Genomic DNA, 18,261 nt, shown 5'->3' with positions numbered 1-18,261 from the left:
AAGTATTCAAAAAGGAACAACACATTGATTATAAAGGAATCATATTAATTATTATATTTCATTAATATTCAATGGAGAACTAAAACATGGAGTTACTTGTTCCTGGTGTGTTTAATTACTTTGCCATGGCAAGTTTGATGGTCTGTTAGTTTACTCCATAATAAAGACTGAAGAATTTCATTGAGCCCTTTTGTGGCAGGTAAAGCATTAAAAGGTTCAAAGGTCCAATTTAATATCAGAGAAATGTATATAATATACATTCTGAAATGCTTTTTCTTTGCATTGAGCTATGTTTTATTATTTGGATATTGAATGAATAAGGACACTTCTGAATTTGTTAGTGTCCTATAACTCACCTTTAAATAATTTGAATTCGGAATTATGAATATATTGTATGAATAATGAATAACTTAATTTATAACAGATATAAATACACAAACTTCTGTTTTATTCTTTTGTGTGCTAATGATTGAATTAGATTAAAATTTATCCTTTCTTGAATTCCTTGAATGCATTTTTGAATAATAGGATGATTTTCACTACAACACAAATTGCAATGCAAACATTACATAAGAGTTCCCTTCTAAATTGTTTGATGGTAAATAATTTCTTTTTCTTTATGAATATTTAATTTGATTAAGTCTCAATATTCAGTTCATAAGCCAACAGCCATCAGCACAGATTGCTTCTTTTGTTCCCAAGGTGACCTTTTCTTTTCCTGGTTACCCTCTTCCTCTTTATGTATTTACAGAATGCCTTGAGATTCACCTTAATCATGTCTACCAATGATATCTCATGGCCCCTTTTAGCCTTCTTTTTCACTGTTTTATATTGCTGTTAATTTTTTAAACTAGCCTTAATGATTAAAGAAGGAACAGTCCAAAATTTCTGTGGCTTTGTAAGCAATCCCTGATACAGCGGAGTGTGAGGATGAGTTATGTGTGCAATAGCTAGATGAACTTTAACTTCCCTCTATAATAAAATCTAGTATCACATCCTCATGAAGGAAATTGCAATTTTATGTAGTATTGCCATTACTTGGACATACTTGTTTTAAGTTATATTTTTCATTGTTTTCCACTATTTTAGATGAGTTTCCTCTTTTAATTATTTTATTTTTTTCTGTTGTAGCATCAGGTAGTGAGACCAGAGAAATATTGCATACATACAACCTTATCAGTGCACTTGCAGCAGTGGTTCATCATAACAGTACAACTCCCAAAGAACAAGTGGTATTGCAGGTAAGAGTACAATGTAAATGGGAGTCTACTTTTTGTAGTTTTTTTTAAATATAAACATTCCTGGATGTGATTACTACTACAAGGCCACCATTTATTTATTGCTCCTTACTGCTATTAAGGATGTAGTCATTGGATGCTTCTTGAATTGTTCCAATCTAGGTAATGTCTGTACTTGCAATGCTGTTAGATCTTCTTCTGCTAATACATTCCCCTTATATGAAGGTTAAGAGTAAAAATGTTTGTTCCTGTGTAGCGTTCTTTTTGATTTACAACTTATTGAGCAACTAGCTGCTATACCTATGATTGGTTGGGTTATTATGCTGGCAATGTTGATGTAAAGTTGATTCTGATTAATTGGGACACTTTGGGACAAGTATGTTTTGGCCCAATTATGTGGCTGTCCCAATTAGCCAAAGTTTCATAGAAATAGTTAAAAAGGTATAAAAAAAATTACCATTTAACTGAGTAACAAATTATGCATTTAAATGAAATACAGAACAAATTAGAACACTACCAATATTACTACAGTACAGGTTTCCCCGGCTATTCGAAGGTAAAGCATTCCTATGAAATGGTTCGTAAGCCGGAATGTCGTAAAGTAAAGAAGCAATTACCATTTATTTATATGGGAAAAATTTGTGAGCGTTCGCAGACCCAAAAAATAACTTACCAAATCATGCCAAATAACACATAAAACCTAAAATAACTGTAACATATAGTAAAAACAGGAATGAGCTGATAAATACACAGCCTATATAAAGTAGGAATACTTTTCTGCAATTATTGCAGCACTGTCCACCGTAAAATCTCACGCAAGTGCTCTCAGAAGCACCCTTTCCAGTAACCTTTAAGCTATGAAGCTGCCAAATCATACCAAATAACACATAAAAATACACAGTCTATATAAAGTAGAAATAATGTACATCCAGTGCAGTATCACTTCCTGGAATCGGGAAGACAGTGAGAACACTGATGATGGTGTGTTAGGCTGAGTCGTTGGAGGCTGGGCTGGTGGAACACTGGGGTGTCATCTCATAGTCGTCTGTTTCCATCAGGGCAGGCAGGTCACCTTCTTCTATGTCTGCCTGCCTCAATGTCGAAGGTCAAGGTTCGTTGTCTGCTGTGGCTGATGTGGAAGGCTTGAAAAAGGACAGTATGCTTGACTGCTTAGCCTCGCACAGTTTTCTATCATACAGTTCTTGGTAAGCACTCAAACTATCCTGCAAATATGCCCTAAACCTACGTACCCTTTCAAAATTGAAGTCATACTTTTCTGCAATCATTGCAGCGTTGTCAATCGCAGCAAAAATCTCCGGCAATTGCTTCACGTTCAGTTCCTGGACGAATTCACTTTCGGGCCTTTCGCTACTCTGTTCAGCTTCAATTGTTATCCTTTCCTCTTCATCAGCTCTTCATCTGTCAGTTCTTGGTCATGGGATGCCAAAACCTCTTCAACATCATCTTTGTCAACTTCCACAAACCCTTCGCCAAACTCACTATATCCTTACTTCGTTCACCACGATCGAAACACTTTATTATGTCTAGTTTTACGCTAAGTGTAACACCCTTACGCACTCTTTTAGGCTTTTCTGATACCTTAGAACTCATCTTGCTAATGGTTGCACAAAATAAATCGACATAAAGCACAGATGCTCACAGGCACGAGTTTAAGCAACGCCGGCTAGAATACAATTCCGGGGGAGGAGCTTGGCTGTTTGGCGCGCGCGCTGCCTTTTTTCATAACGATGAAAACACCATCTTAGCGAAAACAGGTAACTAATGTAGGTCTTTCGTAACAGAGAGGTGTTGTAAAGCGAACGTTTGAAAAACGGGACACCTGTACTATAAAACAATGTATTAGTTCCAAATACTTATTGGTGGAGGAATTCATCCAGTGTTTGCTGCCGTGTCCTTTTGATTGACTGTAAATGAACAAAATCAGCGCAGACATCCAGTGCAGATAATCGACTGCCTTCATATATTGCTTTTGACAGTTGCATCCTTCATATGCTCCTCATATGGAGCCAGTGATCATTAATGGAGAATGTGTGGAGCAGGTTAAGACCTACAAGTATCTGGGAGTACAGTTAGACGAGAAGCTAGACTGGACTGCCAACACAGATGCCTTGTGCAGGAAGGCACAGAGTCGACTGTACTTCCTAAGAAGGTTGGCGTCATTCAATGTCTGTAGTGAGATGCTGAAGATGTTCTATAGGTCAGTTGTGGAGAGCGCCCTCTTCTTTGTGGTGGCGTGTTGGGGAGGAAGCATTAAGAAGAGGGACGCCTCACGTCTTAATAAGCTGGTAAGGAAGGCGGGCTCTGTCGTGGGCAAAGTACTGGAGAGTTTAACATCGGTAGCTGAGCGAAGGGCGCTGAGTAGGCTACGGTCAATTATGGAAAACTCTGAACATCCTCTACATAGCACCATCCAGAGACAGAGAAGCAGTTTCAGCGACAGGTTACTATCGATGCAATGCTCCTCAGACAGGATGAAGAGGTCAATACTCCCCAATGCCATTAGGCTTTACAATTCTACCGCCAGGACTTAAGAACTTTTTAAAAGCTATTATTAATGCTTTTTGAGATAGTGATTTAGATGCATATCATATTTTTTTTACTGAGTTAAGTATTGTATGTAATTAGTTTTGCTACAACAAGTGTATGGGACATTGGAAAAAAGTTGAATTTCCCCATGGGGATGAATAAAGTATCTATCTATCTATCTATCTATCTTCAAATCTTCATTTCCATTGTAGTATTCAGGATGATTGTAAATACCTTCAAATTCTAAGCAATGTTCCCTCCAAGATGTGCGTGCACACACATCTTTTGCTACAAGTGCGCAAAGGAATTTAAACTGCAAAAAAGGTTGTCACCCTCTACCTCATTGGCATATTAATTATGTTTCACGATCGTACAACATCACATTTCCTTTACTGCTTTCTGATGTGGAAGGTGTGGACTATGTGGAGCTTGCTATGATTTGTCTGCCGATTTTAGAACTAGCTTACTTATACTGTTTTTATTGAAGAAATTATTCAGTGCACATGTTGTCATGGGGCAAAAAATTGCACATCAAGATCTTTGTACACACAGGTCATTACAGATTAGAAGGAACATTGATTCTAACTAACTTGTTGAAGTAGTGCAATCATTTCATTTTTGCTCCTGGCTGTTTCTGACATCTTCAAGCTTGAATGCTTGAAACTGCAGTGAGTAAAATAGTTTTCAATTGTCTTCTTGTTCTTGCTAAGTATCAGTGACAAAAGTCACTGCTTTTTAAAAACAGGCACACACAAGTAACACTATTTAAAAATCATTTGCTCTAAGCACTAATGGCCTCACAAGTGCAGGCAACTGATGCAAGTTAGAAATTGTTTGCTGACCATCTCCTGTACCAATTAAGCAGCATAGTCTCCCAAATAAACAAACTGAATCCTTGCTGTTTTCTCAATCAGTGTTTTGTTCTTTAAGAGTTGTCTCAAATAAGTAGCTGCTCTGATTAACTGATGGCCCAGTTAACTGGAATCTACTGCATTAATTTCCATACATTTGGATTTTATAGCGCTCCTGGTAAATTAAATAAAATGTAACTTAAACATATTCAAACACAATCAAATTCTAAAATGATAAATCTAACTTAAATTTGTTTGTGATATATAAATGATTTGGATAAAGGTATAGGTTGGTCAAGTTTTGTATTTATACACACACACACATATATAATGTGACGTTGAAACTTAGAGTAAAATGCATATGTATATAACGTGAAGAAAGTTGTCACCTATGTTGCAAACTGGTTTCCATATTCAAAAAGCCGATTAACCTTTGTCTGTCAAAATCTTTAACTCACAATATTTTCCTCCACAGTGAGTGATTCACTTCCTGACTTCCCAAATCATTTCTTCTGTCTGAAAGCCATTTCAGAAATGTGATTTTTTTAAAAGGATATATGATAAATATAATGCCTTTTCCAGCAAAGATCTGTGCCAAACATATCTTACCTTTGAAAATAAGTTAATATTTCAGCACAAGATGAATATAGTTAATTGATTTTAAGGTTCATGTGCCTTGCTCAGATTTGATCATTATCAATTATTCTGTATTTTCAACAGAGCCTGCAGCTTCTACAGAAAATAACTTATAACACCAGAGTGTTTCATTGTGGTACAAATGTTGATGAACTGATTGCATTTCTGGTGAAACATGTGTAAGTTTGTAACAATTTTATGAACTTAAATTGAATAACTCTGATAAATTATGAAGCTCTGATATTTTCATCCTTTTGAAATTCATACTCTCTTCTTAAATGTCTTAATTAATTAATAGTCTATCTCCATTTCCATGCTACTGCCTCTTTGATATCCAACATCTTTCAGTTGAATATTTTTGGATATCCAACTGCTCCTTGGTTAATGCTCAGCTGGTCAAATCAACTTCTTCCTTTAGCATTATTGCCTTCAATATTTATGCGATCATCATTATCCTCTAATCATTAATCCTTTTATTGCTAACTATTTCTAAATCTTTTGAAAATATAATTGCACCACTATATGTTCACTATCATAAATATTGTTATTAATTCATCCGGTCTGATATTTGGTCTATGTAAAGAGCTTTATCTTCTCTGATCAAAGGTGTTGAAGCAATTCTCTATGTCTTAAGTAGAAGGTAGTCTGCAAATGCTAAAGATCTTGAGCAACTCACACAGAATTCTGGAGGAACTCCAGGGGCTGATATGCTGGAATGGGAAGTCCAATTGAAATGGGTGGCCATCGGGAGATCCCACCTTTTGCAGTAGATAGTGCAAAGTTAATTGACAAAGCTACCCCTAATCAATGTCAGGTCTTGCTGAGGTAGAAAGGGTCATTCAGGGAGCACCGGATACAATAGATGACCCCTACAGACTCATGGGTGAAGTGTCACCTCACCTGGAAGGACTGTTTGGAGCCCTGAATGGTGCTGAGGGAGGAGGTGTAGAGGCAGTTGTAGCACTTGTCACACTTGAAGGGATAAATGCTAGGAGGGAGATCATTCGGGAGGGATGAGTGGATAAGTGAGTCACATAGAAAGCAATTCCTATGGAAAGCGGAGAGTGAGGTCAAAAGTTGGGGATGGGAAAGATATGCTAGTGATAAGATCCTGTTGATATTTCCACATGAGGTAAATGAGAGATCACCAAGAAGTCAAATTCACTTTTTAGAGGCAGTTAGGGAATGAGTGGAAAGTTATAACTAAGGTTGAGGTATATATGCAACACTTGCCTAAGTACAGTACATCAGGAATTAGAGAATGAAAAGTTTTTTTTTCAATAGTTCTGTGAAGAAGTAGGCAGAAGATATTAGCGTAGTTGGCCATTAGATTACTAATTTAATTGGTTCAGCACAACATTGTATGTTGAAGGGCCTGTTAATGTGCTGTACTGTCCCATGAATGGCAACAATCAAGCAGAACAGAATCCCTTCTATGGATTCGGTTGAACCAAAAGATCCATTTTCAGTGCTCTGTATACTCTATGTAATTGTTTTTAAAAATTGTGAAAACCATACAAAATGTAATTTGGATATTAGATAATAAAAACTACAGCAAAACTTGTGTTCTTACTCTTTATTAACAATCTTGTGAAGTATAATCATAAAAGCTAGGTAAGAAATGTTCAGAAGGTTCAGTTTATTATTTCAGTCATCTGTTAATCTACCTAAATACAAAGTGCATTAAAGGAAAACTTATTTTTGAACTCCGAGTCAATATTTGGAAGATTCTGTTGGTTAGAGCATAAGATATAAGAGAAGAATTAGGCCATTTGGCCCATTTCATCATGGCTGATCCAATGTTCCTCTCAGCCTCAATTTTTGGCCTTCATCCTGTATCACTTTCAGGCCCAGACCAATCAAAAATCTATCAACCTGCGCCATAAATATACATAAAGACATAGCCTCCACTCCTCCACAGCTGCCTGTGGTAAAAGTTCCACAGATTTATCACTCTCTGGCTAAAGAAATTCCTCCACACCTCTTTATTCTGAGGCTGTGCTCTTTGGTCTTAGACTCACCCACCATAGGAATCATCCTCCCTACATCCACTTTATTGAGGCCTTTCAACATTTCACGTCTTATTCTTCTGAATTCTAATGAATACAGGCCCAGAGCCATCAAATGCTCTTCATATGATAAACCATTCAATCCTGGAATCATTTTTGTGAACCTCCTTTGAATCCTTTCCAGTTTCAGGTCATTCTTTCTAAGATAAAGGGCCCAAAACTTCAAGTGAGGCCTCAGCAGCACTTTATGAAGTCTCAACATTACATACCCGGTACTTGCTTTTATATTGAAATGAATGCTAACATTGCATTTGCCTTCCTCACCATATACTCAACCTACAACTTAACCTTTAGTGAATCCTGTACCTTAGTTTTTTGTGTTATCTCCCCATTTAGAAAATAGTCAACACTTTCATTTCTTCTACCAAAGTGCATGACCATACACTTGCCAACACTCTATTCCATCTGCCAGATCTTTGTTCATTCTCCTAATTTGTCCAAGTTTTTCTATAGCTTCTCTACTTCCTCAGAACTACCTGCCTCTCAACCTATCTACATATCATCTGCAAACCTTGCAACAAAGCCATCAATTCCATCATCCAAATCATTGACATATAATGTAAAAAGAATTGGTCCCAACACAGACCCCTTTGGAACACCACAAGTCACCAGCAGCTAGCCAGAAAAGGCTCCCTTTATTGTTACTCTTTGCCTCCTGCCAGTCAGCCACTGCTTTATCCATGTTAGAATCTTTCCTGCATTACCATGGGCTCCTAGCTTGTTAAGCCGCCTCACGGCACCTTGTCAAAGGCTTCTGAAAATCCAAGTACACAACATTAACTGATTTGCTTTTGTCTATCCTGCTTGTTAAATTCCAACTGATATATCAGGCAAGATTTTCTCTTGAGGAAACCATGTTGACTAAGGCCTATTTTATCATGTGCCTCCAAGTACCCTGAGATCTCATCAAGCTGCCCTTGCAAACCATCTCATAAGCATTCCAGAAATTCTCCCTCTAGGAATCCAGCACCAATCTGATTTTCCCAATCCACCTGCAGATTGAAATCCCCCATGACTATTGTAATGTTGCCCTTTTGGGGGTCTGTATACAACTCCTAACAGGGTCTTTTTACCCTTGCAGTTCCTTAGCTTTATCCACCTTCTGACCCTGTGTCACCTCTTTCTAATGATTTGATTTCATTTTTTTACAACAGAGCAGCACTGCCCTCTCTGCCTTCCTGCTTATCCTTTGAATACAATGTGTATCTTTGGATGTTAAGCTCCCAGATATAATCTTTCAACCATGATTCAGTGATGCCTACAACACCAGACCTACCAAAATGCAACTGTGCTGCAAGTTGATGTACCTTATTCTGTATACTCCATGCATTCAGATACAACATCTTAAGTCCTGTATTCATTCACCCTTTCCGATTTTATCGCATCATGCTCAACCTTTTGATTCATAACTTTGTCTGAGGTCTTACCAACATCTGCCTCCACTACCTCTCGACTAACTGTTCTGGAATTCTGGTTCCTATCCCTTTGCAACTCTGCTGTAAACCCCACCGTGCAGCATTAACAAACCTTCCTGCTAGGATATTAGTCCCCCTCCAGTTCAGGTGCAAACCGCTCCTTCTGTGCAGGTCCCACCTTCCCTAGAAGAGAGCCCAATGATCCAAAAATCTTTTACCCTCCCTCCTACACCAACTCCTTAGCCGCATATTAAACAGTATGATCTTCCTAGCTCTAGCCTCACTAACGTGGCATAGGTAGCACTCCTGAGATGACAATCCTAGAGATCCTGCCCGTTAACTTAACACCTAACTCCTTGAACTCCCTATTCAGAACTTTATCACTCGTCATACCCATGTCATGGACCATGACTTCCGGCTGTTCAGCCTCCCACTCAGTCTGAGATATCCCAGACCCTGGCACCCAGGGAGGCAATATACCAACAGGGAATCTCGTTCTCACCCACAGAAACTTCTGTCCATTCCCCTAACAAATATTTTATCACCATAGCGTACCTCTTCCCCCTTCCCTTCTGAGTCACAGAGGCAGACTCAGTGCCAGATACCCAATCACTGTGACCTTCTTCTGTTAGGTCATTCCACCCCAATGATATGTAAAGTGATTATCCTGTTGTTGAGGGGGATGGCCGTAGGGGTACTCTGCATTGGCTCCTTAACCCCCTTTTCCATTATTATATAAGTGGTTCTTAGTGTACACATGTTCTGGTCATACCAGATTTTCCTTTCATATTGCAGATGTTAATTTTGTGCTATCATTTTATTCCTCATTCAACGTACATAAAGGAAGCCTCTAATTTAAATACATTCAATATCGGGCTATACACAATTGCACCATAACAAGAACATCAGCTAGTTAATTGTATAAAATTTAACCAGGTTAGATATCATAATTTGCTCATTTAGTATTTACTATCAGATATGTTTCTTCAGTGGAACCAAATGCATGGTTGGTCTCCACCATCCTTAATTTCTTTCCTATTTTACAGTGAAATAATAATTGTTGAGACCTGAATACAAAAGTTTTGGCGAACAATCCAGTGCGGTACTGTGAAGCACTGCACTTAGAGAGGTCATTTGGATGACCTTCTAATTGAGAACCTGCCTGATGTCTGGTGAATATAAAAGATCCCATGACACTATTTCAAACATTAGGAGAGGAATTATCCCTGGCTAATATGTGTTCTTCAGTCAACATAAGTAAAAACAGAATGTCTGATTGACATCTAATTGCTCGTATGAGTAAATTGGCTGTTGTGGATGACTTGATTGACCAGACCAAAAGAGCACTTAAAATGATTAGTTAGTTGTAGCACTGTTGAAAATGTCTTGGGTTTTATGAAAGGCAGTATATTAATACAAGCTCATATTTAATTGCTATTTCTCCATACTTTAAAATATCTTCAGTAAATTCATTTCATGCAAATTAGTTAATGTGAATTTCATTGTAATGCAGTCAAGCCCCGGAAGATGAGCTCACTTTACCATGTCTAGGATTGATGGCAAACCTTTGTCGCCACAACTTCTCTGTTCAAGCCTATATAAAATCATTGGTAAGATGTTTCTGTTTTTCTCTTTGAACATACCAAAACTAAGGTAAATCTAAGTGTAAAATCTATTCATATTCTAGATTCAAAAACTGGTATTTGTTAGTTTTGTGCACTGAGCAAACCAGTTAGGGATACAGAACTGGAACACACTTCAGCAAACCAGTTATTGATACTTTTAAAATATTGTATTGCATTGTTGAAACATTTCATAAATAATTATTGTGGATTACATCATGTAAGAATTACTCATTTTATTTATTATTCTTTTTATTATGTTGAATATTGCCTGATAGGCAGTGGGTAGGGAAGAGGGTTTAATTTTCAGGTTGGAAACTTGTAAATAAATAGACCGCCACATAAATCAGTATGAGGACAGTTGTGGTTTATGATACAAGTTAGAGAATGTAACTGAATATAACCACATTTGTAAGCCCCATAAAAGACATATCCATAAGATAAAGATGCATAGAGTTGGGGGTGATGTATTAGCATGGATAGAGGATTGCTTAACTAATATAAAGCAGAGAGTTGGGATGTATGGGTGTTACTCTGGTTGGCAATCAGTGGTGATCAGTGTGCCACAGAGGTCGGTGCTGAGCCTGCAACTGTTCACACTTTATATGATTATAAACACTTTTACTATCTGTTTTTATATTTTGTGCTAGTTTATTTTCATAATCTAGCTTCCTTTACTTTATTGCTCGCTTAGTGGTACTTTGTTGCTTTTTAAAGTTTTCCCAATCTTCCAGTTTCCCACTACTTTTGGTGACTTTGTATGCACAAGCTTTTCATTTAATGCCTTCTTTTATTTCCTTAGTTATCCAAGGCTGGCTCTCCCCACCCTTACAGTCCTTGCTTTTAACTGGAATATACTTTCGTTGAGCACAGTGAAAAATCTCTTTGAAAGTCTTCCACTGTCCCTCAACTGTCCCACCAAATAGCCTGTGTTCCCACTGTACACTAACCAAATCCTCCTACATTCCATTGTAGTCTCCATTATTTAGGCATAATACACTGGTTTTAGATCGAACATTTGCACCCTCCATTTGTATGAGAAATTCAATCATACTGTGGTCACTCTTTCCAAGAGGATCCCTAACTACAAGATCACTAATTTTACCTGTCTCATTGTACAGGACCAGATCTAAGATAGCATATTGCCTTGTAGGTTCAGTAACATGCTGTTCAGGAAAGCCATCATGGATGCATTCTGTGAAATCCTCCTCAAGACTGCCTCAGCCAACTTGATTCACCCAGTCTTTGTGCAAGTCTCCCACCATAACTGCTGTTCCATTCTTACGTGCCTCAGATATTTCTGTTTATTGCCTGTGTCACTGTAATGTCATTACTCGGTGACTGATAGACAACTCCCACCAGTGATTTTTCCCTTTATAATTCCTAATTTCTACCCAGATGGATTCAACATTCTGCTCTTTAGATATTATATTGTTTCTCACTATCGTCCTGATCTCATCCTTAATTAGTATCCCACCTCCCTTATGTTTCTGACCATCCTTCCATATTACCTGATATCCTTGGATATTTAATTCCCAGTTCTCTCCACCTGCAACCACATCTCTACAATGGCCACTAAGTCAAACCTCTTTTTGTACTGATTTGTGCCACAAGTTCACTGACCTTGTTTTGAATACCATAGGCATTCAAATAAAGTGCCCTTACACTCATTGTGCTTTTAAAATCTTGTAATCTTTTACTCTTTTGCACTTGACTTTCCTTCACTCCCCTCTTACTTTTCTCTTTTTTATCTTTTGCTTTTTCTTTATCTTCATCCACACTTTTCTTCACTTTATTCATACTTTCCCAATCTGTTGAACCCACCCCCATACTATTTAGTTTAAAGCCCTATCCACAGCACTAGTTATGCGATTCATTAGGATCCAGGTGCTATCGTGGTTCAGGTGGAGCCCATCCCATTGGTACAGCTCCCTCCTTCCCCAATATCCACTTCTCCCACATTAATCCTTGAGCCACACATTTGACTCTTTAATCTTCTTGACCCTATGCCAATTTGCATGTGGCTCAGATAGTAATCCAGAGATTACTACCTTTTCAGTTCTGCTTTTTAATTTAGTCCCTAGTTGCTCAAATTCCCTAAGCAGAGCCTCTTTCCTTGTTCTTCCTATGTCATTTGTATAACCATACCAACTGGTTCTTTCTCCTCCCACTGCAAATTCCTCTGCAGGTCTGATAAGATATCCCGAACCTGGGCACCAGGCAGAGAACACCGCCTTCGGAACACTTTATCCTCGTAACAGAGAACAATATCTATTCCCTTAACTATACTATCCCCAATTACCACTACATTTCGACTCTCCCACCACCTCCCCTGAATGTCTTCTTGAACTACAGTGCCACAGTTAAGTTGCTCACCTTTCCTAAAGCCCCTACTCTCATCCACACAGGAGCAAAAATCTCAGACCTGTTGGACAAGCTCAAAGGTTGAAACTCCTCCAGCACTGTCTCTTGGATCCCACTACCTGCCTCCCTCACAGTCACACCCTCTTGTCCCTGACCACAGACCATATTTGAGGCAGCTTATCTAATGCATGTGACTACCTCCTGAAACAGAGAATCCAGGTAACTCTCCCCCTCCCTGATGTGCCACAGTGTTTGAAGCTCAAATTCCAGGTCATCAGCTTTGAGCTTGAGACCCTCGAGCAGCCAACACTTGCTGCACATGTGGTCACCAGGAACCACAATGGGTTCCACCACCTCCCACATCATGCAGCTACAGCACATCACCTGATCCTGCATCATCCATCCCTACTTTATTTAATTAGCTGTAGTTTAGTGACTTTTTATTCAACCACTACAAAAGCCTTACCTGCTACTTACCTGTGCCTCCTCGCCAAAGCCTCAAGTTCCCACTCCTACACTGGAACACTCATACAATGCTTTGACCCTGCTTTACTTTTATTTGCTCCTGCTAATGAATCACGAATCGATTAGTCTGCCACTAATGTGCTGATCCCTGTGAAACACTTCTTTCTTAAACTCTTCTCCACAATATGTGCGAAGCACTCTGTTTGAATCGATTGGTCCACCGCTAATGTGCCAAACCCCATGAAACATTTGTTTTAAACTCATCTCCCTGACCTGTGCAAAGCTCTCTCTCTTCAAATTGATTGGTCTGCTGTTAATGCCTCTGTGAGTAGTCCAGTCAGCTGGTATTGACTCAGTAGGCCAGAACCACTGTACCAACAAAGCACAGCCTTTTTAGATTAATCTGATTTTAATATATATTATGATTTCACACTCATAGAAATGTCATTGTTCTCCCTCCTCTTCCTCCATCACTACCTAGGTAGCTTCTCTGTTCCTCAGGTCTAGCACAGGGTTCCTCATCTGAAACATTAACTCTATCTCTTTTTGCAGGTGTTGCCTGACCTGATTTTTTTCTGTATTTTTTATTACATCATGTTGGCTTTCTTTTTATTCTACACTTATAATCTGGCCATGTCCCACAATGTTTTCTGTTTTTATTTCAGATTCCCATTATTTGCAGCTGTTTTAATTTTTTTTTAATTTTTAGAGCATGTAGTTACAAATTTAGATAACACACTGACCTCTTGCTTGATAATTATTGCTTGCAGCAAGCATTCTAGTATTGGTTTTTTACTTAAATTATCATTCACTGCTTAGATCATAACTGCAACAAACACAAAGCACTGGAGGAACTCAGGGTAGGAAGCATCTATGGAAAAGAATAAACAGTCGATATTTTGGGCCAAGACCCATCTGCAGCATCATAATTGTCCTGTTTGTCAAACAAAAATGACATATTTTGACATTAGCATTTATTACTAACTGCATTGCTATTTGTCCTTAAAAAGCAGATTCAATTGTTCATGACACTTTCTCATTTCTGCTGCGAGGAAAGCAGAGTCATAAAACTGTGGTGGATGTTGAAACTCGTGATCACCAGCAGTGCTCTTTCTAATCCCATTCACCCTCCAAATCATGTGATAGTAAATTATGACAATAATTCTTGGCTTGTATTGTACCTGTAAATTTTCATTGTTCTCATACTGCCTTCTTAGACCTTAATTTTAGAAAAATATTGACATGATTTAAAATCCCTTCATATATGTCGTCATTGGTAACTTGTACAATATTATTTTGTCATCTTTGTAATCCAGATTTTGCTGAGCAGTGACTTGAGGCATATGATCTATTGTATGACTCTTGAATTTTTGGTTCAAAATTCTGTGAGTTTATTGACCTTATCAGGAACGACAGAAGAGTTAACCTAGAGACATTAGTTTTTATAGTTCCTTTGAACTAACTTTGCCAAACTAATTGATATTTTTATTCTTTCTTTTTGGTGCAAAATACTGTTGGTAATTAGCAGTGATTCTTAGTATATCCCTGTAAGTTGGAAGCTAAATTGTTAATTTTTTTGTAGTATGATTTTCATTTCTACTTTCATCTTTTATTTGTTGCGAATGCTGTTTTTTTTTCTCCCACATGCTTAATCTGCACTTGAAACTTCAATTTCATACACTATTAAATTTACATAATAAGGCTGCCATACATGGTTTCCGTCACTGTTAAATTTAAATTATTCATTTGAGGAGGGGATTCATCTTGCATTAAATAAAGTCATTTCTTTTTTCAAGATTTTGTTTTAAAATAGTCAAATAAATGCAAATTAAAAGTGTGATTGCAGTAAACTATTTTTATGATGCTTAATCAGCAGCTGAATAAATATCCATTTCAACTTTCTCATTTCTTTCTCATTTCCACAGAATTACATTAAAGGGTTTTATCGATCTCTTATTAAATTCTTAGCTCACAGCAGTTTAACAGTAGTGGTTTTTGCACTTTCTATACTATCAAGCCTAACTCTGAATGAAGAGGTGGGAGAGAAGGTAAGAGCTAAAATGCCCTTTATTAATCTCTTGCTCAATATTTGACAATAGCTACTATTATTTTGCTGTATGTTTTTCATTGACTTATTTTGTGAAAGGGTTAGATAGAATAGTCTAAGGATGTTTTCAGTGGTGTTAGAGGGTACAGCCTCAGAATGCAAGGATGTCTTTTAAGAACAGGGATGAAGAATTTCTTTAGCCAGAGGATGGTGAGTCTGTGGAATTGATTGCCACATATGGCTGTGGAGACAAAGCTATTGGGTTTAGAAAAGCTGAGGTTGATAGGTTCTTCATTAGTAAGGGTGCCAAAGGTTGTGGGAAGAAGACAGGAGAATGGGGTTGAGAGGGAAAATAAAAAAAGTCATAATTGAACGAAGAGACAGACTCAATGGGCTGAATGGCCTAATTCTGCTCCTATGTCTTATGGCCTTGATGTTTTAATTCTTTTCTGGATTATTTCATAATTATATGAAACATCAAAGAAGGTATAATGAACTACAGGTCTATTCTTTTTGGGTGATTTTGTTTTGACTAATTTCCTTGGTCATACTTAATCTTTTGCTCATTTTTTCTGGCTTTAAAGACACAATGTAACATGCATTTCAGTTATTTTTTATTGATTGATTAGGATGGTTCTCAATTCTTCTTAGAAAGGTGTGCCTTTATAAAACATTGAAAGTGTAATTGTAGATATATTATGAGGAAATGTGTATATATTAATATAGTGTCTTTTAAAGCAGTAAATATTCAATGCACTGCACATGAATTCAATCTTAGAAAATGTGTAGACTGAAATATGATAAAGATTGATTGAAAATGGGCTTCTAGGTTGTCCTATGGGATTGAGAATTTCAGTCCTATGGATTCTGACATAGCTGATGAAGCTGCTGCAGATTGCTTGACATAACAGGTGTTTGGGAAATGGTATGCATTTATGTATTTTCACCTGATAAATTGACGAGATCCTCATTGCATTCCATTTTTAAATAGTCATGGGTTAGGGTTTTCCACACATCATATGGATATTGCCCATTCCTCTTCAGTGTTGACCTTTCCATAAAAGGGTGAACCCATCATCTTTATTCTTTCACCTGTTGGTCTCCTGCTGTGTGTCTCACTCAATGTGGTGATGTCATTGTTAAAACATCTGAGTTTCTGGGCTTTTATAGTGGAGCAATGTTAAAGTCTGTTACTGTTGGAACTCCATGTGGATCCTGACTTTACAGGTCCTCAACTTCATATTGAGGGGGGAAGTGGCCTGTGTATAATGTCTTTAAATTATCTACCGCACGGCCTAGCCGGAGCAGCTTGAGATCCAAACTGACTGAAGGTGGCCTCTGTTACATTGATATTAACATTCATGTAGAGGGATATGTACATTAGGAATTGTTGAAGTGTATGCTCACTTGAACATATCCTTGATAACTACCACTTCCTCACTTCCTCTAAGCACCCTCCTATTGTAACCTCTCACTATCAACAGTATAAAGGAAGAGAGACAGAGAACTTTAGACAGGGTAATTGCATAACTGGGATGGCAGGATGGAGATTCATCTGTACCAAAAGAGGTGTGAGGCGCTTCTTCTGCCCGCTATCCTGCAGGTGACCCTTGGGCAAGGTGTAGCACCTACTTGGCCCCCCAATCAGGGTTACGTGAAGCCTTGGGAGCAGGTGGTGGATGGTTGTACAAGCAGCTGATATATATCACTTCCTAGTTATACAACCACTGACACCAGGCAGACAGTCTCTGAAGAGTATCGATAATGGCTGGGGCCACCAGTTTTGTAAAGACACTGCCCAGAAGTCAATAGTAAACCACTTCTGCAGAAAATTTTGCCAAGAACAATCGTGGTTATGATTGCCTACATCATACAACATGGCACATAATGATGATGATAAATACCACAACTAAAGATTTGGACAGCTAAAGCACCAATCGTGAACTAAGAATATGCAATTGCATTCAGCAATTATATAAATAATTGCAGGGACAATAAAAGGAAATACAGAATAGCTCCAGACATAGAGATTTAAAGATATATGAAAAAAAATGCATTAGGAGAATGATTCAATATATTCCCAAGAAAGGTGAATGTCATTTCATCTAAGTTGGGATGTAGGCCCAGTATAGTTTTATAGAGCATAGAAGATTTGATACTGGCAAGAAAGAATTAGAATAAACTTTTTTTGAAACAACAGAGGCAAGATAGAAGAGGGCCATCTGTAAAATGATTATTTAAACGCTTATCTTGAGATCAGATCTGGCACTGAGATGGAAATAATATAACAGTGTCAAAAGAGTGGAACCAGGCTCAAGGAAATAATTCCTTGTGATGGCGGAGATCTGGGCCTCATGCAAGGAAGGGGACAATAGCTTTGCTTTTCTAAGTGCATAATGGAAGGAGTTTGATTGCTATAATGTGGATGTCAGATAGACACCTGATTGATATCTAGCTATTGAGAACGGAGAAAGGTAGTGATAAGGTGGATGCCCATTTTGACTCCTTAGGATGCCCATTAAACTGTAAGTATAGTATGTATTTTTGGCAGATCTGTGGCACAGTAATGTTAAACATGGTTTAGCCAAAGTAGTTAATAAATGGCTAAATCAGCTGCATAGGAGATTTTCTAATTTATAGCTAGGAATTTCTCAGTTTGAGAAGGATTAGCAATTTTTACTGGGTATGAAGATAGCAAAAGTGGAGAAGAGAGATGAGGAGATTGATATCTGGATTATTGTAGAGAATGGTTGGCCAATGACTGTGTAGTTAAAATTAAGTAATTTAGTAGGGTAGAGTGTATATCAGAACAACAGAGATCCCAGTACCAATCCTTGTGGAACACCACTGGTCTCGAACATCCAGCCAGAATAACAGCCTTCCATTCCTACTCTCCATTTCCTATCAATGTTCTGAATCAAAGCTTGCATTTCACTGTAATTCCCATGCATCTTTGTCTTCTGAATCAACAAACCATGAGGGATCTTATCAAATCCTTACTAAAGCC

At 37.9% G+C, this 18,261-nt stretch overlaps 1 protein-coding gene across 2 annotated transcripts in view; it reads left to right on the top strand.

The window, feature by feature from the left end:
• Positions 1-18,261, top strand: part of cip2a (cellular inhibitor of PP2A) — a 95,089-nt gene that overhangs the window by 12,498 nt on the left and 64,330 nt on the right. For both annotated transcript variants that reach the window (XM_073045295.1, XM_073045296.1), the window contains exons 4-7: positions 1,132-1,241; positions 5,357-5,451; positions 10,270-10,366; positions 15,133-15,255. In XM_073045295.1, the coding sequence (XP_072901396.1) occupies positions 1,132-1,241; positions 5,357-5,451; positions 10,270-10,366; positions 15,133-15,255 (425 nt within the window). The remainder of the gene's footprint in view (positions 1-1,131; positions 1,242-5,356; positions 5,452-10,269; positions 10,367-15,132; positions 15,256-18,261) is intronic.

This window comes from Hemitrygon akajei, chromosome 5 (genome assembly GCF_048418815.1).
Source record: "Hemitrygon akajei chromosome 5, sHemAka1.3, whole genome shotgun sequence".
In the NCBI taxonomy this organism is placed as follows: Eukaryota; Metazoa; Chordata; class Chondrichthyes; order Myliobatiformes; family Dasyatidae; genus Hemitrygon; species Hemitrygon akajei.
This window is presented reverse-complemented; position numbering and strand designations above follow the sequence as displayed.